The sequence below is a fragment of the Bidens hawaiensis genome, unplaced genomic scaffold (genome assembly GCF_021521415.1).
Source record: "Bidens hawaiensis isolate Kalapana, Puna unplaced genomic scaffold, B.hawaiensis_p1.1 tig00073058_1, whole genome shotgun sequence".
Lineage (NCBI taxonomy): Eukaryota > Viridiplantae > Streptophyta > Magnoliopsida > Asterales > Asteraceae > Bidens > Bidens hawaiensis.
Window position 1 is genome coordinate 1 of NW_027502730.1, and position 23,177 is coordinate 23,177.

Sequence of the window (23,177 nt, forward strand, 5' to 3'; positions counted from 1 at the left end):
AACATGACCATTAATTAATCCAAAGCATCTTCAATCACCAGGGATAACGATCAAGAACATAAACACTTTAGTTCCCGATAAAATCCAACTTGTTCCAGAATTTTCACTCTAATAAATAAGCCCCCCATCACACGTTTCAGGATCCAATTCTCGAACGCCTTGAAAATAACATAAATAATATGCTCTGACCGCAATCCAGTAATGACAAAAAACCTTCAGTTCAATTTGACTTTCTTTAGTTGGTCAACCTCGAACAACAACAATTTCATTGCCCACAAACACCTAAATATGTGTCAATATCCAGTTTCAATCAATATCCCATTCACAAACTCAACTCCATATCCAGAGTTGACACGTATTTGTTCACACGTAAGACCCAGAGATAACAAGTTTCACTCGTTGACGGAACAACATCTTCGGTCTCACAATAATCGTGTACACCGGGCCATACAGACGAAAACACCAAAATACTCTTTTTTTTTTTTCTCTCGTTAACTTCGCCTAAAAGTCAACTTCGCCCCTCAATAACTTCGCCTGGCCATAACTTCGCTTGGCTGCTAACTTCGCCTGGCCAATAACATCGCCGAAACCCTACGACCAGTGACGGCAACTTCGCCTGAATCCCATAACTTCGCCTGCGGCGCTGTTCAGCCAAGAACGCATCAGATTCGTGCCAGAAACACCAAAACGCCGATCTCGAACCATAGCATAAGAGCCTAAGGCTCTGATACCAATTGTAGGTTCCCTGGATGGATCGCACGAGATATCTCGATCTACTCAGGTGCAGAATCCCTACGTAGATCGTTACGAGTATAGAACACGAATCACACGAACACACGAAACGAACACACGTTATATAATAACTCAAACACGTGATACGATATCACTATTACAGACACACGTTACAGCTCTCGTAACAACTCGAACAAACTAACACGAACAACTGATTGGAACTCAACACTAAGCCGTAAGCTAGGTATATAAATACACGACAACTTCGCCTGGCATGTTCAGGCGAAGTTGTCCATATCTTCGCTTGACTAACAAGTTCGCCTGTTAAGCGAACTTGTCAGTAACTTCGCTTAAACATACAAAACATAATTAAACATTACAGACTCGATTACAGACACTAGACTATGAACTACTGACATTATGCACCAACAATTGGGGACATTTGAAGAGACATGCGACTAATTCGAAGAGACAAGCACAGTCGAATAGAATGTCAAAAAGATTAGTGGTCAAAGCAGTTGAAAGTCATGGGTCAGATGATAGAATGGATAGACTGGAAAAGAAGATGAATAGGTTGTTGGTTGCAGGTGTACAAGGAGTCGGAAAGTCGGGTAAAACATATCCGGTACGTGAAGGTTGTGGGGAATTAGGACACGAAGTTGCGAGTTGTGGGGTTGTGCAAGATGAGGAAATTGAAGAAGAAGAGGTCAACTATGTGCAGGGTGAAAAGAAATACAATAATATGAGTTCAAATACTTATCATCCGGCACTCATGAATCATCCAAACTTTAGTTATGGAAATCCGAACACGCAACAGAACCCGAATTTTCAAGGTAGTTTTCAGAAGATAGGTTATCAGTCAAACCAGAAACAGTATGGTAATAGTTCGGGAAGCGGTCAGAGTGGGTATAATCAGATAGATTCTGGGGATTACACTAAGGGTTATCAAAAGAATTATCAGCAGGGGCAAGGAAATTCTTCGGGTAAGAAAGAGGAGTCACTTAAGATGTGATGGATTTATTGAAACAAATTAAGGCAAATCAAGAGACTCAGAATAAGGCATCGAATCAGAGGTTGGAGCTTCAAGAGAAGGCTAATGCTGCAAGAGATAAACAGGTTAGTCAACTAGCTGAAGATTATTTAATAAGTACAACGGCTCCAAGACTTATTCCACCGGATATCTCGCTATTGGACTTGTCAAACACGTGGTCAAAGTCGTGGATGAAGATAGTGTGAAGATGGTGGATTTATAGGACATGTTGTTAGGATATTTTTTTGTATTTAATGAGGCTTGATCAGTTAGGGTTAAGATAGAACACATTCTTCACGACTTACACTTCATTCTCTGTAACTCTAGCAGTTAACACACACCTAGTTATCATTGTATTCACTGATCATAGCTTCCAACCCTTGTAACCCGATTTTCATATTAATAAAGTGGTGATAGACGATTTGTCATCACCCGGGGTTTTTTTCCTTTGATCTGAACAAGATTAAGGGGTTTTTCCTCGCAACAAATCACCGTGTTCACTCCATTTTCATTCATATAATCGTTATTATTAGCATAGCACTATACCTCACTTTAAATATTTGGATACATTATCCTTAGCAGATTTTTGTCCAAAACAGCTGATTTTAGTGGTAATATCCAGTAGGAAGCTGACTGGGAAGCTCAACAACTAGACCAGGATATGGGTAAGTGGATATTATTTACTGATGGGGCCTCAAATGTCAGGGGGATAGGTTTAGGATTCGTCCTAAATTCGCCACAAGGGGGACATGATACCCTATGCAATTAGATGTGATTTCCAAGCCACCAATAATGAAGCTGAGTATGAAGCTTTAGTTGTTGGTCATCAATTGGCCAGGAATTTAGAAGTTAAACATATTCATGTATTTTTCGATTCCTTATTACTTGCTAACCACCTCAATGGCTCCTATGCTGTTAGAAGTGAGAAACTAACCGAATATCTTCAAATAGTTAAAAATATGGTAGAGAAATTTGATTCTTTTATCATTGAACAGGTACCCAGGGAAGAAAATGTTGATTCTGATGCTTTAGCAAACCTTGGATCTGCCTTCAGGATCCCGACGAATTACAAAATTCCAATCAATCATATCCTGAATCCAGCAACAGATATGCCTACAATTAACAAAGAAGAAACAACAGAGGAAGCTAAACGAGATCTTCATGTAAATGAAGTGACGGATTCTGAAGATATTGCTAATCAGGATCCTCAAGCTAACCGGGAATCCTAGATACGTCCCTTTAAAGAATATTTGCTGCACAGAAGATTCTAAAGGATGAGAATCCCAAAGCCTTTCGTATGAAGATATCTAGATATATTCATCATTTTAAATAACACTCTCTATTGGAAATCTCATGCAGGTCAATATGTACGATGCCTGGAAAAGCTTGAAACACAAGAAGTTCTGAAAGATGTAACATCCGCAAAATTTCGATCCAAATTTGACAGTTTAGGAAAGTTGAAGGATCAAAAATAAAACTCAAAGATATACAAATTTAAATAAAGAAACAGGATTATTTTATGATAAGGAAATAAGGAAAATAGAAACATTCTATAAAGAAATCCATATTATGTAAAAGGTATGGAAGAAAGAAAAAACCCATCCCACATAGAAATATGTAAGAAAGTGGAAGCATTCCACATGGGCTCTGACGAGGACGAGGACAACGGCAACAGCGAAGGGCGTTGGCCGCTTTGATGGCGCACTTTGCACTTGGCAGATGTGTAAGGCCACGTGGCAACACGTGGCAGTTGTGTCAGGCCATGTGGCGACACGTGGCGATCTCTGTAGTACATGAGTCATCGCGATACGCAATGACCATAAGGAAGGTTCCATCGCGTATCACGATGGGACCAGATTTCAGCTATCAATAGGAGGGTCCATGGCTCATTCCTCTCACACCAAAATCCCACTCTCTCTCTATAAACTTTCTCTCTTTACCTCGGTTTCTGTGCCCCTACCTGACAAAGCATAACCTCGTAATCCGTACCATATACCGACGACACCTCAAAGTTCGTGCCGACAAATCCCAATGACCGGCGCACCTCGTTTTGCGTGCCGATATCGTAACGCGTACCGACGAGCTTTGAAGACTGGCGTGATTCGATTTGCATACCAAGAAGGTTTTAATCAAATAACTCGAAAGAAATAAAGGTGTCGAAGTGCTGCCGAAATTTCTAAGATTTTATAAGCGAAACAAGGTAGGCATAATGCCTGAATAAAATATTAATAAAATAATAAAGGCTAAGACCCTAGTCAGGGGTATAGCCTAGACCTTGATCAAATTAAAAAATAATAATTAAAATAAGATTCTTTATGACTAAGAAATACAAAATTATATAAACAAAGGTTATAGCTAAAATAATTTCTTTATGATTAAGAGAGAAGTTATTACCTATAAAGTGTATAATCTAGTGTTTCGTTATGATTAAGAAACATAGCACATGATTAGCAAATAAATAGAAGTAATTCATGTCCAAAATATTTTATTCAAACAAAAGATCAATCAAGGTTTAAGCTATCAAAACCAGACTAAAGGTCTGTAGCCGGATTAAGAGACGATCCGGGTATTTATATAAACATATTTCATTATAGGTCAATCGTTCATTCATTCACAAAGGTTTTCAAACGAGATCATCACATCATTCAGAACAGACATTCACAGGTGAATACGTTAAACCTTTTTCAGTCAAGATAAACGGGTTGTTTATCTTAACATAAAGACAGTCAAAGAGTTATGGGATTACGTGATCCCTATTAAAATACAAGTAGAAAATAAAAGCAACTCAGACCGAGTACACATGTGTCTGGATCCAAACATAATCAATCTAGTCTATCAGTCAAGGCTACGTGGCCGCAGTCTAGAGGTCATAATAAAAGTTCTCCAATGGACATCACTTCCCAATGGGCATCAGTTCCCAATGGGCGTCCGTTCCTAATGCGGGTCAATTCCCGGAGAAGCGTAATTGTGTTTGTATGGCAAGTGGTACAAATCCCAAAAATAAGAAACGTTTCTGCTGAGGTTGTTCCAGAAAATTATCTTGCCAGTCAAAGAAAGATTTATAAAATGTTTTTAGAGTCAACAATTCACCAGCATATCGCTGATGTATCCCCCCCCCCCCCCTAATATTTCAGGAAATAAAGTTAGCACAGGTAGCAAGGATTTATAGCCACTCAAAAAATATAGATGCTCGCAAGGTAAAGATGGCTCAGTTTTATATTATTAAAAGAATGTAAACAATATGATTTGTAAAACCAAACGAAGTTTATAAATCAAGCACTCGGGTATTTATTATCCGATAAGATTTCCATATAAATATTATTATTATAAATAAAGGTTTTACAAATAAATTATCGTTTCAAAAATATATTAATATTTTATTATATATTAAAGACTTCCGCTAAAACTCTGATATATTTTCAAAACAGGTACCAACTATTGGTCACACGCCTAGGCCAAAAACCGGGGTGTGACAAAAGACATCCATGAAGGCAACTGTGGGAATCACATTGGTGGTAGATCTTTGTTTCCAAAATCCTTAGGACCGGTTATTATTGGCCAACTATGAGGAAGGACGCAATGACCTATGCCCAAAAGTGTGATGCTTGTCAAAGGCACAACAACATTCTTCATAAACATCTTGAACCCTTCCATCCAATTGTGTCTCCATTGCCTTTCATGAATAGACATTTTAGGCAAATTACCGAAAGCTCCAGGAGGAAAGGTTTTCATGCTAGAAATGATGGACTACTTCAAATGGATTGAAGCAGAAGCATTTGCCCAAGTTAGAGAACAAGAAGTAATATCCTTCATCAAACGGAATGCCCTGACTCGCTTCGGAATCCCATCTAAGATCATATGTTACAACGGATCTCAGTTCATTGGTAAAAGAACCACCGAATTTTGTGCTGCATGGAGCGTTAAGATGATCACTTCTACTCCAGTACATCCTCAAGCCAATGGACAAGCAGATTCTTCGAACAAAATTATCGTCAACAACTTGAAGAAGAAGCTGGGGGCAAAGAAAGGCAAGTGGGCTGAAGAACTATCGTTTATAGTATGGGCTGCTTGAACAACATCAAAGAATGAAACAGGACAAACCATTTTCTCTTTAGTGTTCGGGACAAAAGCAATGATTCCAACCGAAGTGGTGTCCCTACCGCAAGATCTGGCCTTCAGAGTCCCAAGACCAACAATCAGGATCTTTCCAATGACCTTGGCATGAAAGACGAACTCCGGGATTCTGCAAGAATCCGTATGACAACATATCAACAAAAGATCACCAAATCTTACAATAAGAATGTCAGGGTAAGAAGATTATAAATGGGAGACCTAGTAATAAGGAAAGCATTTCAGAATATGACTGATCCTAAGAATGGGAAGTTAGCACCCAAATGGGAAGGGACATACAAGATCGAAGTTGAAGCAAGGAAAGACGCATATCAACTATCTGCCATGGACGGCAGGATCCTGCCAAGAACCTGGAATTCTGTTCACCTTAAACTCTATTTCGTGTAAGTTAGGAATTTATTTCTAACTTGGTATGGTATGTACCCTAACTTTACTATTTCAGTTATTTAAATTTTTATTATTTTTATTGAAACTCATTACTGACTAAAGCATCCGAGAGGTGTTAGCCAAGCTAACACCCACCCTCACAAAGGTTCAAGTATTTTGCAGAATTGGGATCCCGACTAAGAAGTGAATGTATTCCTATATGTCTGACCACCTCTCTAAATTTAAGGTACCAATCCCTTTAAAGGTTTAAAGGTTTTCACCTTTCTATGAATCGGGTTTAAACACCTCGCCAGTAGCCCAAGTTATTTACTTGTAATTCAAGATGGCGGGACCAGTTTATCTTAACGGTGGCTGAAAATTTCGTTATTGTTGATTACATGGTGGATTCTAAAGTATATATAATATTAAAAGTTTATATACAATAAACTAAATAAAAGTATGAACAAATATATTAAAGACAAAATAAAATTGAAATCTTAACTTTTATTAATATTCAGATTAATAAATAATAAAGAACTAGCTATATAACCTTTTTTAGCTTTTACCCTCCTCACATGAAAAACGAGTTGATTAAAGACTATAGGCCGTAGATTAAATTTTAAAAAGGCCCAATATTATAAGCAAGGTTATCTTCTTCACATTTCCAAAACCATTCTTTTGTTGTAAAGCGGAGCCGCGACCGTCGGTAGAAAGAAAAACCCATCTAACATAAACTCAAATGATTGCAAGTAACCGTAAGCTGAATTGGGGATGGCCATAGCTTTATTAAAGAATATACTCAGGGTGATCGAACAGAATACCTAAAAAAATTTTCGAACGAAATCATCAAAATTTACCATACTAAGCGAAAAACGGGGGTGACCGGGGACACGCTTGGTCCCCATTAACCTGCGCCAATGACTACTAGCTAGGTTACCGCAATTTAGAAGTAAGTCGTGGTGGCGAGGTGGTTGATGGATCCAACGATGTTGGTTGGTGGAGATGGGGTGATGACCGGCGACGAGGGTGTGACTGTGAGGTAGCCACATCAACAGTGGTGCGATGGCGATGGTAGTAGTAATTGAATCCAAATTCCTTTTTGTTTATTGTCAACCCCAAATTCATTACATATCAAGTTTTATAAATGCATTTCAATTCCTATAATTCAAAATCGTATCTTTCAAATTACAATTTCAAATCAAAATTCCTTCAAATTTCAACTTTACAAATTTCAATTCATTTAAAAAAAATATGTCATCCAAATGCACGTACCTTTATAAATAGCGCGTAGTGTATATTCAAAGTAGTGAGAAGTAGTAGTGTTCTAGTTACGGTTTTGACAGTTTTTGCTATAAGCCAAACTTTTAGTAATAGTTTTTCAATTGTAAAACATCATTCAAGTAAAATCATTTCTTGGTACTAACAACGTTTCTTGGTGTATATCTCTCTATCTCTATCTATATTAGGGTCGAGATATTACACAATAATGCCTTAACGTACGATAAGTACGCGAGACACTCAAATGCAAAAAACAAGGGCAAAATACTAAAACGCTAAAAAACGCTCAGCTGAAAACCTAAAACGCTCAGCCAAAACCTAAAACGCTCAAAAACGGTTTTATTGAAAAAAAAGGTAAAAAAATTGATCGATTAATGATCCAAAACTTTTTTCTTTTCAGTGAACCAACGATTAATTGGATATGCATTGACGATTCCGAGATGTTAGGATGTGATTTCATGAATCGGTTTCGTGAAAAAAAGGGATTCACGTACATATTGTACGTTAAGGTATTATTGTATTGGATATTTTACCATCTATACTATAATATATATATATATATATATATATATATATATATATAGAGAGAGAGAGAGAGAGCAAGGTTATAATAAGAAATAGATTTTTCCTAAGAAGTGTACAAAGTGTTTTTTCACCATTAAATTTAATAAAACACACCGCACAATAAACACACTTTCCATATCCACCATTAGATCAACATATCTAACGCACCATATTACTTCTTAGACGCACCCCACTTCTTATTTTAACCCCACCCTCTATATATATATGTGTGTGTGTGTGTGTGTGTGTGTGTGTGTGTGTATACTATATATAATACACCATTGATGAAGAAATTAAGACACCTACTTTTTAAGTAATTTACAACTTGTAATGCATATAGTACACCTTATATAACATGTAATATTGAGATAAACTTGTCCATTAGACGGTAAGCCTAGAATACTTACAGCATTGTCCCATCACTTTTGTAAATTTAAGAAATAGTTACAACTTAGGACCTTCATCTTTACCCATATAATTATTTTAATTTTAATTGTAAACCAACTTCCCATCAACGATTTTCAAACGGCTGTAATTTTTTCATATGTTAATTTTTTTTTAAAAAAAATTGCACAATAAAAATGAGCATTTTATTGTCTTTAATTTGGGTATTGTATTGCTATGGTTTTTATCAATTAAAAAAATTAACATGCTAAGTATGGGTGTTTACAATTCAGTTTTAACGGTTTCTAAGTTAAACCATGAGCTAAACCGTTAGCTCGATTTTATCATTGAAACCCGAAACTGAACTGTTGAAAAATTAAACTGAATCGTTACTAATGATTTGGTTTCACGCATTAAGCTTCAACAATAATTATATCGTCCAGTCTGGTTTTATATTGCAGATTTTCGATAACCGTAAACCAAACCGTTTGCTATGGTTTGAACATTTAGGTACCGGCTGACCAAAAGTGATAATTGGTATAAAGGTTTTCAAGATTTCAAATGAACCTTGAACATCCATAATTGTTACATGATTACTAGGATTTTTGTTTCCAACTGTATAGCGCGGACACCTGTCTAGTACATTATAATACATGAGTTAGGGACATCTTAAATTGTAAAAGGTACAAAATTTCATGCAAAATATACAACTTGTAACGCACAAAATATGAAAGTTTAGGGGCATTATTGTCTTTAGAGCACTCCCTTAAAAATAGTTACAAATTTGATCCTTCAACTTCAATGAATATTTATAAATTTACACATTTACCCCTTATTCAAAACCAACCACCTTCACGACTTTTTGACAGTCATAACTTTTTCACAAATTGGTATTTTTTAAAAAATATATATATATATATATAACATAAAAACAAGCATTTAATTCTTTTTAATTTGAGTATAATATTTTATACTTCTTTAATCTTAAAAAAATAACATATTACGGGATTACAAGTTAGGACCAACAACAGGCCGAGTCGCTCGAGATTTGGTCATGTGTAAGACCGGATCAGGATTGTAATGAGTTAATAGAAAAGATGGGTTAATTTGGTTCGGGTTGAGTAGGAATGAGATTAGGGTCAAAACGAGTTGGTTTAAAAAAATGATTTATTTGAAAATAATGTATATTTCAGCTTTGTTTCTTATTTTTGCCACCGATTATGCGAATGACATTGCTTAAATGTATGGGGCCGATAAACGCGCGTCCAACGCCATGTAACACATGTAACCCAACATTGGAAAGCGCTCAACCCAGCGCCCCGCACTAGTAATCAGCGTGAATTACGAGCATGGTGTCGGTTATGCATGTTTAATGTCGGTAACATGCATTTTGGTGCCGGTTACGTGTGTTCAATCTTCGGTTACACTCATACTAGCTTTACACGAATTACACGTCCATTTTCGGGTTACGTGCGCACCCTCATCAGCTAACGCGTACGTGTACGAAACTGAGTATGCGTTCAATGCTGGGTCACGTAGGCACTCAACTAGTATAGTGAAATAAGATAGTATGGTTGCAAAGTCGTTCAATGATGTTGATTTGTGGGCTATATTTGCATTTCTATACTAGGGCCAACTCTATTTTTATTAAACATACAAAAGATCCAATACAATAATACCTTAACGTACAATAGGTATGCGAATATCTTTTTCCACGAATCGATCCATGAAATCACATCCCAACATCTCGGGAATTATCAATACATACCAATCATTGATTCACCGAAAAAAACAGATTTGGATCGTTAATCGATCAATTTTTTACTTTTTTTCACGAAACCCGTTTTTGAGCGTTTTAGTTTTGGCTGAGCGTTTTAGGTTTCCGGCTGGCTGAGCGTTTTTTTATCGTTTTAGTATTTTTGCCTTTGAGCATCTTGCGTACCTATTGTACGTTAAGACATTATTGTACAGTATCTCGACCCATATACTATAAACTATAATTAGTTAAAAAAACATGTATGCATAAAACTTTACGGTCTGTTTCTGTTTTATATGAGCGGTTTTGGATATATGTTATAAACCAACTTGTTCATTACGGTTTGAAAGTTTCAAAACCCACCGTCTCAAACCTTAGAAAAAACTAATCGTAAAACTAAACCTTTGAATTATTTGGACGGTTTATTGGTTATAAACCAAACCGTGAACATCCCTTCGTGAAAAATATAAAACATTGATGCATTACTTTGAAAATCCATTTGCGGGCCCAACACAAACCGTTGCTCATACAAGTACAACCCCCTCCAACTGCTTTTCGATCAATAACAAGGAAGATCTACGTGCGTATACACTCCTTAATTTCTTGATTACAAACCCTAACCCTAATCCTAATCCTAATCCCGTAAACACTTTCCAAACGTCTAATTCTTCACATTCTCTTAAATCAATCAATCACATTGACATTCTTATGATCACCCAAATCAAGAAACTGAAAAAAAATGGATCTTCTGGATCACAGTCCAAAGGATCTATTCATGATTCATTGAAGAAACAGTTGGTGTAGGGATTGACTGGATAGGTTATGTATCGTATCTGGAAATTAAGATTTGATCCAGGATGTCGAATGCATTAGGAGATCTCAATGCGAAGGCGGATTATATATTCAAGGTTGTGTTGATAGGGGACTCAGCTGTCGGAAAATCTCAGCTCATTGCGCTGTTTTCAAAGAACGAATTTAGTCTCGATTCAAATGCTACAATTGGGGTTGAGTTTCAGTCGAAAACTTTGGTTATTGATGATAAAACGGTGAAGACTCAGATTTGGGATACTACTGGTCAAGAGAGGTTTGTGTTCCTTTCTTGTTATTGGTACATATATTGCTTCAATCATTTTGATTAGTTTCTTCAATCTTTGATCATTTGGAAGAAGCTAGGTTTTGATTATGAAGATTGAATTATGCAAACTTTAGTATACTTTTACTCCATTTTGCACCACAAGGAAATATTAAATGCATAATTGATTCAGATTTTGGTTCATCTTCATTAGTCGGGCTGTACACGAACCGAACAAGACATTGTTCATGTTTGTCCGTTAAGCTTTTATTAGATAAGCGAACGGTTATCGAAAAGCTAACCGACCAAACTTCTTGTTCATGTTCGTTCATTAACAAAATGAACTTGCTCATGAACATAAACGAACAAACACGCATGAACACAAACAATGTTTGTTTGATTTGATCAACTGTGAATAGTCAGTGTCAACGGTTCAGTCCTACTACCAAGTTTGTGCTTGTGATTGTGTTTTTTCTAACATTTATATTCATATGTTAATTATAAATACAACTTAATCACATAATAATCAAATATAATTTTGTTTTATAGTTAATAGTTTTGCTTATATCTATACAATAAGATTAAAAAAGTCATTAAAAGTTCAAAAGTATTAAAAAACTTTTACTGAAAAAACATAAACAAACAAACATTAATGAACATAAACGGACGTAAAAGAACACATTATCGAACATTCACAAACACAATTGAACGAACATGGCATTTGTTCATGTTCGTTCATTAATTTAATGAACCGAAAGTTAATTATCTTCCCGCCAACAGTTGTTCGGTTCATTTATGGCCATATTCATTAGTACGAATATCCAATCATGTTTAGAACTTGTAAATGGCGTGGTAACATGAATGCCAATGTATATTCTTAAGTTGAAGCCTTTATATATGCTGTTACTAAAAACCATTTGGAGCCTATGATTTTGCATATATTGGATCGACTTTACTGATTATCACCTTTTTATGTGCATCTACAAGCTTGATTAATTAAGTAGTAGTTTAGGACTTTAGGTGGCTTCTAGTTCAAATAACGTGTGTAAAGTTGGTAAAGAGTTGTCGCTAACTCGTTCAAGAAAATACATGCAAACTCCAAGCATGACCTTTTAACTTTCAAAAATGAACTTGTAAAGTTGGGATGTGTTAAGAACATATGACATGAATACACTTCCTTAGTTCCTTCTTCCCAAGACTGAGTTCACCCTTAACTTCAATACTTAAAACCTAGTATATGCTTCATGTTTAAAAATTGAAATCTATATGAAACATTACTACTGTTTTATTTGGGAATAAGTTTTCTTTGGGCCACCAAACTGGATGGTCCTCAATTATTTGATTAATAGATTGGTTTAGATATTTTTTTCTTCATAACATATCAATTATCAAGTGGGTATAAAAAAAATAGATCAAGTGTGTTATTGAGAAAAACATACTAAATTAAGAAAGTTGAATTATTTTTGCAGTAATGACCCATTTTGACTTGTTACCTGACTCATGTAAACCACCCATTTCACACCTTTGTCCTCTATAAAACAAATATAATAAAACATTTCTCCCAATCTTATTTATATTAATCTCCAAGTAAGACTTATAATTAAATAAAACAATCAATAATAGTACTAATAACAAGCTGTAAAACAAATAATATTAATGCTTATCTTATCAAATACTAATAAAATTTACACAATAAAACCCCAAACTTTAAATGTGTATGAGTCAGTGAGTAATGATCTGTGCTCATTGTATGCTTTTATCATCTCTTTGACTCATAACAAAGCACGATTTTCATTAACTTTATATACCAGTGCATGAATGTATATTTTGATATAGCTACATGTTACTGATTCCATCGAATATCTCTTCGCATGTCAGATATAGAGCAGTTACAAGTGCATATTACAGAGGTGCAGTTGGCGCAATGTTGGTATATGACATGACAAAACGCCAAACGTTTGAACATATGACTAGGTGGCTTGAAGAACTCAGGAGTCACACTGATAATGACATAGTCATTATGCTCGTTGGTAACAAATGTGACTTGGCAAGTCTAAGAGCAGTACCAGTTGAAGATGCTCAAGAATTTGCAGAAAGAGAAAACTTATGTTTCATGGAGACTTCAGCACTTGAGTCCACAAATGTTGAAAGCGCGTTTCTAACCGCTTTAACAGAGATATATAGGATTAAAGGTAAGAAATCTCTGAGTGCTGATAAAGATTATAAACCTGCATCCCTTAAAGGAACTGCTATACTTGTTCCTAACCAAGAGGCAAACTCAGGTGCAAAGGGTGGCTGCTGTTGTTAAAAGTGATTCATCTATCTATTTCTAATTTTTACAACCAAATTCTCTTTTTAGTTTTTATTCTTTGATATTATTATCGTTCATCTAGGACATTTGTCACTCATGCAAGTAGAAAATTTTGTACAAAGAGATTATAGAAACTTTTTGTAGGATGATTCGAAGTAACCAAACAATGTTTTGAAGTAGAAAATTAGACCGAAATTTTTCGCTTTTTATTTTTATTGTGAAGGGCCCAAATAGGATTCTTTTGATTGGGTCTTTGATACCGACTTGTTAGGTGCAAAGAGAGATTTCTTTTGAGGGTCACTTTGCATACTACGAAGACCGCAATAACCACGTCCGAGTCTCATGGTCCTTCGCATTTTGTTTTACAACATCTTACGTACGTTCCATTCCATTACTCTTAAATCCTTGTATAATAATTGTCATGCGTGTAGCACTTCCAAGCTACACGACTACTGTTTTCATCATACTTATCTCATAGTATGCCACATTTATGAATCATTCATCTTGGTATTTAGGCCGACTCCAATCACTTTTCGTTCTAGTTACCGTTATTTGATCATGTTTATTAATTGATGCTTTTTGCAGATTCACAATGTATACTTTATCCAATTAAATTCCATGTAGTATATTCTACCAGAGAGATGTTATTCAATACTCATATTCACGTATCTTCTAGGATCTATATGTTATTCAAATAAACATCATACATTCATATTGGTTCTCGTATCCACTAACTGGATGTGTTCAGTGAATTGAATTTGGGTTATTTGTATTATTCGAATTTGAAAGTTTAAAGCATAACTTGATTTCAAATTTTTACAAAAACTAATTTGAATTTGGTTTCCATTCTATTCGAATAAACCGAGTTAAAAAAATACAAAAATAAAAATATAATAAAAAAATGAGTTATAAGAAAAATCCCTGGACTAATAACCAAGTATAATATCTACATCTACATATTCTAATAAAATTAAATAATTGTGCATATGTGTCGATTTGAGATTAATCCTCATAATTTTTTCAAATTTAATATATAACATTGATCAATAATTATTTACTTTTCTTTTGCACTCAATTTATATTATATATATGTAACATGATTAAATTATTCATTTTTCTTTAAACCATATTGCTTTATTTGTAAATTGAGGTTTCCCATGTATTTGACCTGAATTTACGGGTATGGGTCTCACCAAACCCAGATAGCCCTTAAACGGGTTATAACATATAATTAAATTAAAAATTAATCTTACCAAATATTTGATATGAAAATCGTATAAAATAAGGATACACTAAAAGTTAATATCCGATATTTTTAAAAGAATATATTATTTATAATTAAGAAAAAATTTATAGTAAAAAAATAAGCGGGTCATGCGTTTCAACCATTAAGCTTTTAAACCGATTTATAACACCTTATTTATTTATGAACCCTTTCATCAACAAATCTTATATATATTATTAACTTTCTTACAATAAATAAATTAAAATTTAATAAAATATATAAATATTAGAAAACAATAATATAAAACGACCTCGTAATAACATCTACATTTACATTTACATATATACTAATAAAATAAAATAATGAGAATGATGTAACAGTCCCATATTTATTATTGGATAATTTTTCCTGCTCAAATTTCTAATATCTTTTTATAGGCATTCTAGAAACTTTCCATATTAATGAAGATTATATATTCTAAAATTAGAATTTTCCTAATAAAACAAATCATGTTTATTGCAATTTAGATGAGACAATATAAAACTGAAAAATGGAATTGAAATATTTAACCAACTAGGGTATAGTCCGTGTTACACACAGGTGGAAAACATATCAACAAATCATATAAATATAGACAACATATTCAACCAACACAAATATGTTTCGAGCAATATGATATTTTTCGGCTGACAAAAGTAATAAACTAATTATTTTTCTTAATACAATAGGGTATAAGAGATCAATAAGAAACTTTAAAAAATAAAACCAACATACTACAAATGACAATGCCATTTAGAAATCCAAACATATTACAAATGACAAATATTGCTATTAAATAAAAGTAACATATTCAAAAATATTAATAAAAATATATAGGAAGAAAAAAACATAAAGTAATTGTTAACATCATTACTTTAGTTAAAATCAATTTCATTATATAATTCTTTTTTAATTGTATACATTAATCTTGATATTTATGCGTAATTAAAAATTATTCAAATATTAATTAAATGATAACTGTATCATTTGAAATTAATAGTACAATTCTAATACAATTAATATGTTATAAACAAAATAGATTCATATGTTATAAACAATTACAAAGGTTTAAATAAACATACATATCTACCTATACTATGAGTTTGACAGCAAAACCTTGTCATTTTTCATAATCTACATATATAATACGCAAGTAAACATAAAAGTAACATTTATAAATTTATCTAACAGAACAACGTAATTGGTATACATTCATTCATTCCTACGTTTATATAGACATTATTGGTTATAAACTTAGTATTAAACTCTTTTCTATTTGATTAATTTTTAGCTATCACATGGAGCTAATGTTCATATATATTTATCAAATAATTGTATTTGTAAAACAAAGAAAGTGTTATGGTCAAAGACGTCATAACTAATAAATTAATTAGTTGTCAACATATATTGCAAAAACTTATATTCAAAACGATTCACATACATAAAAAACTATAAATTGTTTTGAAGTTGGCAAAATATAATATCATTAATTATAGTTATATCATTTTGGTCAAATGATAGTTAGTTATCACAATATTTGAAATCATTCTTAAAATACATAAATCTTTGTAACAATATTATTAGTGTAATTAAAATAAATTTGAGTTTAAATAATTTAATTTGACTTCCATAATTACTAGGGTCTTTTGGAAAGCGTTAATAATTTGACTTCTAAAATTAAGTAATTTAATTTGACTTTCACAATTAAGTAAATGAAAATCAAATTGTAAATTAATTAATTACCTTAAATATCTTTAACAAAAATAAACTGTCATAAATTGAATTAAAGGTAATTAATTTGCAATGATTTACGTGAACTTAAATGTTGGTTATTACATTTTTAATTTAATAATGGTTACCATGCCAAAAAACTTACCAAATAAAAACTAATATTTAATAAACGATTATATGAATAAAATACATTTAATATTAATCAGAAATAATATATAGATAATATAAAATTGTGAATCGCCAAAGGAACTTCACCTAATACAATTAACTTTTGAAGAAATTTTTAAATAAAACTTGGCCAATAATCAAAATCATGAAAATGTGAAAATAAATGAAAATCATGGAAACTTAATTATTGTATTTATGTAATTAAAATCATAGAAATACATTGAATATAGAAAATACAATGTAAATGCTTATTTGCAATAAATTATTATATTGCAAATCTTGTAACTAAAATCATGAAAACTTTATAACTTATTTATTGGGTTTTCCACATATAACGTAATTGGTTGTTTTTTTTTGAACGGCGAATTTCAATTTAGAGTAGAGCTCGCACACCCCCACTCGAGCCAAGACTATGTTGTCTTAACCGGGCCCACGCTTGGCGTTCGAGTTTTGCATCATTCCCAGAGAAAATTTCAGGCCACCTGCCATTTGATAGATGTTGTACCTACCACAAAGAGGGATTCCCTCTGCTGCAAATACACCCTAATAGAAAACTCGGGCGACCTCCGGACTTGAACTCGTGGCCTCAAGAGGCCAGAGTTTTATCCATCATTGGGCTGGCCATTGGGGGAGACCCAATGGTTATATAACGTAATTGGTTATATATAGAAAATATAATTTATCTTACAATATAATCACAGAATAATGTTTAAGTCAAAGATATTGAAATATAAAAATAGTAAGGTATTAATGTTATTATTTCTGTCAAAATAAGATGTAACAACTAATTAGAAAAGATAATAAATTAATAACAAAATTAATAAACTTATAATAATTATTATAAATTATAGAGATTATCATTAATAAATAGATAAATATAAGATACAAATAAATTTTTCTTTAATTCATGGGTACTGATTAAAATATATTAAATGGACTTTAACCAACAACAATATATGGTTGATTATATAAAAATCAAATAAATTACATGAATTGCGAAAAATAAATAAATACATGAATAATAAAGTATACATCAATATTAAACAAAAAAATAAGATATCTTACCAACAAATCTTCAACCCATGAAATTAGCTATATCAAGTTGGGAACATAACTTGAAATGAGAAAATTAAATATTAATATTAATATCACATAATAAACAAATTACCAATTATGGAAGATTTGAATTATGTAAACAAATATAAATTTGATGTTCTAATTAATAACCAAAATATTTGAATCGCGTTACCGGAAAAACGAAATAGGAATCTCCATTGTATCTTCGATTTTGATATATAACCTAAAGAGATTATAAGAAAATCATATAATAATTAATATAAATACAAACAAAAACGGAAAACAAAAATCTTACCGGAAAACCTTACCGGAAAACCACAATAACTTCAAAAATATCAATTCAATCTTGGATTTTGTTATACTAAGAGATTATTACAAAATCATATAACAATTAAAATAAATATAAAACCATATCGGAAAACCTTACCGGAAAAAGATATAACATTGCCGGAAAATCATATAGCATTGTTGGCCATTAGAGTATAGTATATAACCTTACCGGAAAATGATTAATCCCGATCTACATTACCGGAATATAAAAGATGGTGGATGGTGGAGTTAGTAAGCCGAGAGAGAGGGAGGGAGAGAGAGATTAAAATGATTAAGGTGGAAAATCTTAAGGTTTAAATATAGTGTGTGAGATGATTTGGCAATAATAGGCAATGTTTTCAGACCCGGCCCGGACGTCTACCCGGAAGCCTTTCCGGGTCGAAGGTCGGACCCACCCGGGAGGGCGGACGGGTGTTTGACCCGGATGACATAATATATAATTTAAATACATAAATATAATATATATATACACACACACACAATCTAAAGATTTTCTTTTTAGTTAATTTTCATTGTTTAATATTTTGTGAATATTCTGTTGGACATGCACTAATATACATATGATTTATTTCCATTTTTAAGTTAATTTCCATTGTCCATTTCCAATACAATGTGTTTTTTCAATATATAGGATATATTTTTCATTCTTAAAGACATCAAGATAGCTTAGTTGAATTGTTTGTGTGCTATGTGTTAAGACTTTCATCTCGCTCAAAGCCTAGGTTCGAATCCTAGTCCACGCAACTAATTTTTGATTTATTAAAAAAATGTTTGATGACTTGGAAATTATGTGCATTGATGTGGAGAAGCTAGTTGAATGAATTGTGAACAATTGATGTGGAAAGGCTAGTTGAATGACATGTGTACAAATTGTATTGCTTTAATAGTATGTAAAGATTTCAATTTTAATTTATAATATATAATAATATGATGCATAATAATATAAAAAATACAATTTCTTAGATTACGTTTTCATTTAAAAAATTAATTCACTTTTTTTAATATCTTAACTTTTCTAAATATCTATATTTTATAACATAACAACAAAAATATGTATGCATATATCTTTTCTATTCAAAAAAAATCTTTTCATATGTAGAACTGGGAGATTGTACTAAGAAAGTTTTTTTTAAACCTTTACTCGTATATGTTGTTAAATTTATATAATCTTTACCGGGGCAATGTTCCCCTTTACCCAAAGAAAAGTGATATTCAAAGAATAATAGATTAATCGCTGACAAAAACATCATCAGCCATCACCAACAGGATACCAATAAGTAGGGTAGATTGACTTCTAATTTTTTATTGAACTTTTTATATCAACAATAGTAGAGAACTTAATCTCCATCAAGAACTCGCCCACAACCATACTAACATCCCACGACTTACTAGCCTCTTAGTAGACATTTCATTCTTGTAAAAGAGATCCTAACCGATCACTAGAATCACAACTACGCGATATGTTTGTCGTCCACTGCCTCTACCGTCCCGTCAAAGTCCACCGATTCCATCCACTGTCCACCGTCGCGACCGTCGTGAGTGTCGTCCTCTTCCGTCGATGCCTCTCTAATCGTTGTTCACAGGTTTGCATGATTAATTAACCAATTGAAATTGGAATTGCTGAATTTAGCTGATTAACTAACCTTAACCTTGAAATTGATCAAATTAATCATCAATCTGGATCTTTTAATTGATCAATTTTTAACTTGAGCATAATTGGTTTTAACCTTGAACATATTAGGTTTTAACCTTGAAAGTACTAGGGTGTAACCTTGAGCGTTTAAGGTTTTAACCTTGAATGTTTTAGATAATAACCTTGAATGTTTTAGGTTTTAATGTTAAATGCGTTAGGTTATGGAATTCGATTTGAGCATCTCCGTTTTTTACGTGCCTAACATACGTTGAGTGATTATTGTACGTTAACTCACCTCAGTATATATGTATATATATATATATGTATGGTTGGTGTCATAAAGTTTGGATTTTGGTCTGGTGATACACGTGAAGTATCAAATGCATGTCCGAGGTTAAATTCTCATCATCATCTCTCTTTATTAGGAGTATGTTATTTTCATTTTACTCTTTTTTCTTTTGTAAAAGTTTTGTTTCTATTATTCTTTAAATGCTAAAATTTTGAATTGTTAAATTAACTTTTAACTTTAAAATAAAATACGTTAACTTTTGGTATTTGATTGTTAGATGAATTTATATTTTGGGTTTAGTTCGGGTAGCGTCACGAACCTAACCAATACCGACCAGATATGTGTCAACCATCAACCGAATACATGTCGTTTGAAAGATGTTTTTTTGTGTCATAAGCTATACGAGTAACGTCAAAACTATTATAAGCATTTACTAAGTTATTTTTTGGGCTTGGTATACTTTTCATAACGACCTAACCAATACTAACTCGCGTCGCCGCAAGGCTACGGGTTTTATTACTTGGTTTAAATTAATTTATTTTAATTTTAACTAAGTTTTACCGTAGAAAATTGGGAGTATAAAATGCTGTTGTATTCATAGCATTCTAGATCGAGTCAGACATCTGGAAGAACAGCTCCAAACATAAAAAGTTAGTATCTAACAACAATTATTGGCATAAGACTTGGTCTTTATTCCAAAAACATCATTGTCTGCCGGCTAGAATCTGTTTATACAAGAATAACACCAAATGATAGGGCATATTTTATTCGTTAAATATAACTTGTTTAGGAGGTTTAAGTTTATATAAGTACGGGCATTCTTTTAATTATTTGATTGTGCACAACATCTTAAAACCTCTAATAGCCATGCCTGAATTCCAAGGTTACTTCTTCCTCTTTCTCGTATGGTTGATCTCCACTATCCTGATACGTGCTTTATTCAAATCTTCAAGTGCTAAACCTCATCTTCCACCGAGCCCGTTCGCCCTACCGATCATTGGACATCTCCACCTACTTGCTCCAATCCCTCATCAAGCTTTTCACAAACTTTCGCTTCGTTATGGACCGGTTTTTCGCCTCTTTTTGGGTTCTGTACCTTGTGTGGTTGCTTGTTCACCAGAAATGGCAAAAGAGTTCCTTAAAACATATGAAAATGCGTATTTAGACCGACCCCAAAACTCGGCTGTGGCATACCTAACTTATGGATCACAAGACTTCTCATTTGCTCCTTATGGATCTTATTGGAAATTCATGAAGAAGATAGTCATGTCACAGCTCCTAAATGGTATGACACTTGACCTGCTGCATCCGGTTAGGCAAGACGAGATTAATAGTTTCATAAATTCACTCTTTTTAAAAGCCAAAATTGGTAAAGCTGTTGATCTTAATGGGGAGCTGGTGAAGATGTCAAACAATGTAATATCAAGAATGCTTATGAGTGAAAGGTGTTCAGAGGATGAACATGAGGCTGCGGAAATGAAGAAGTTGGTTACTGAGATAGCCGAGATTACGGGTAAGTTTAACCTCTCGGATTACATCTGGATCTTTAAGAACCTTGATGTGCAGGGGTTTGGGAAAAGGTTGAAAGATATTCGTACAAGATTCGATGAATTGATAGAGAGAATTATTAAAGAGCATGAAGAATCAAGAAAACTGGAGTCAAGAAAAGTGAAGGACCTGCTTGAGATTTTACTTGATGTAGCCGAAGATGAAACCATGGAGATAAAGTTGAGTAGAGAAAACATTAAAGCCTTCATACTGGTAACGTTAGCTGACCAAATTTGTCATATAGGTTCATTTTTGTATGTTCAAAACTTAAGATACTAACATATGTATCTCTCATTTCAGGATATATTTGCTGCGGGAACCGACACTTCGGCTATCACAATAGAATGGGCACTAGCAGAGCTCATCAACCATCCAAATATAATGAAAAAAGCGGTCGAAGAAATCGATCAAGTGATTGGAAAAAAACGGCTTTTACAAGAATCAGACATACCAAACCTTCCATACCTCCAAGCAATTGTCAAGGAAACACTAAGACTCCACTCTACAGGCCCAATGATACCAAGACAATCCACAGAAGATTGTACAGTGGCTGGTTATCATATTCCAGCGAACACTACTGTCTTTATCAATGTGTGGGCCCTTGGCCGAGACCCAAACCATTGGGAAAATCCACTTGAATTTAGGCCTGAGCGTTTTGAACAGCTCAACTTGGATGTTCGAGGACAACATTTTCATATTTTACCATTTGGTAGTGGACGGAGAATGTGTCCTGGAACTTCACTGGCATTGCAAGTGGTACATACGACACTCGGTGCTATGATTCAGTGCTTTGATTGGAAGGCTGGGGAAGATGGAAATCTTACTAGTGTTGATATGGAAGAGGGCCTTGGGATCACACTTCCTAGAGCAAACCCATTGGTCTGTATTCCTGTGGCCAGGCTTAATCCAATGCCATTGTAATATAACATGTAAGAAACCGATAACTGCAGAAGAATGACCAGTTTAGATTTCCCAAAAGGTTTCTTCTGTAATGTTATAACCTAGCAAAATGAAACGAGTACTTTTAATTCCTTTGTAAAAGATAAAGACTTAATTACATGGATGTTCCTTGCGTTTTGCTTATTTTGGATGTTCCTTACGTTGCTTATTTCGCGCGTTGAGTTCTTAATTAACTTCAAGAAATTGTAAGTTTAGTCCAACTTTTTGCATAAATGTAACACCAATGTTCGTTGGCGTGGATGACTTTAACTTTTGTTAGTTAAGTACCCCTCAATCTTAAGAACTAAAAATAAACTAAAATGAGGAACATAGTGGTGGGCCTGTTGGATAAATCAGAGATGAATGAAAATCTTTGTTATGTCGTATGAAACAAATTAGATTAAGCACAAATCTAAATGATGTTTACCCCGACTGACTAACCGTTCAACTAATAACAAATTTAGCTTATTACAATATCAACCCATCTAATATTCCCCCGTAAGCTAGATTGGAGCAAAGTTAAGCAAATTCTTGAGACGAATAAAATCTTTCGTATGTAACAACTTTGTGAATA

At 33.4% G+C, this 23,177-nt stretch overlaps 1 protein-coding gene and 1 pseudogene across 1 annotated transcript; both read left to right on the forward strand.

The window, feature by feature from the left end:
• Nucleotides 1–10,581: 10,581 nt before the first annotated feature.
• On the forward strand, nucleotides 10,582–13,621 carry LOC143606119 (ras-related protein RABA4d pseudogene; annotated as a pseudogene).
• Nucleotides 13,622–20,973: 7,352 nt separating this feature from the next.
• LOC143606118 (cytochrome P450 93A3-like) lies at nucleotides 20,974–22,585 on the forward strand. Its single transcript, XM_077081995.1, has 2 exons — nucleotides 20,974–21,877; nucleotides 21,965–22,585. Exons 1-2 carry the CDS (start codon nucleotides 20,984–20,986, stop codon nucleotides 22,583–22,585), a joined length of 1,515 nt encoding a protein of 504 aa, XP_076938110.1. The 5' UTR covers nucleotides 20,974–20,983.
• Nucleotides 22,586–23,177: the final 592 nt, after the last annotated feature.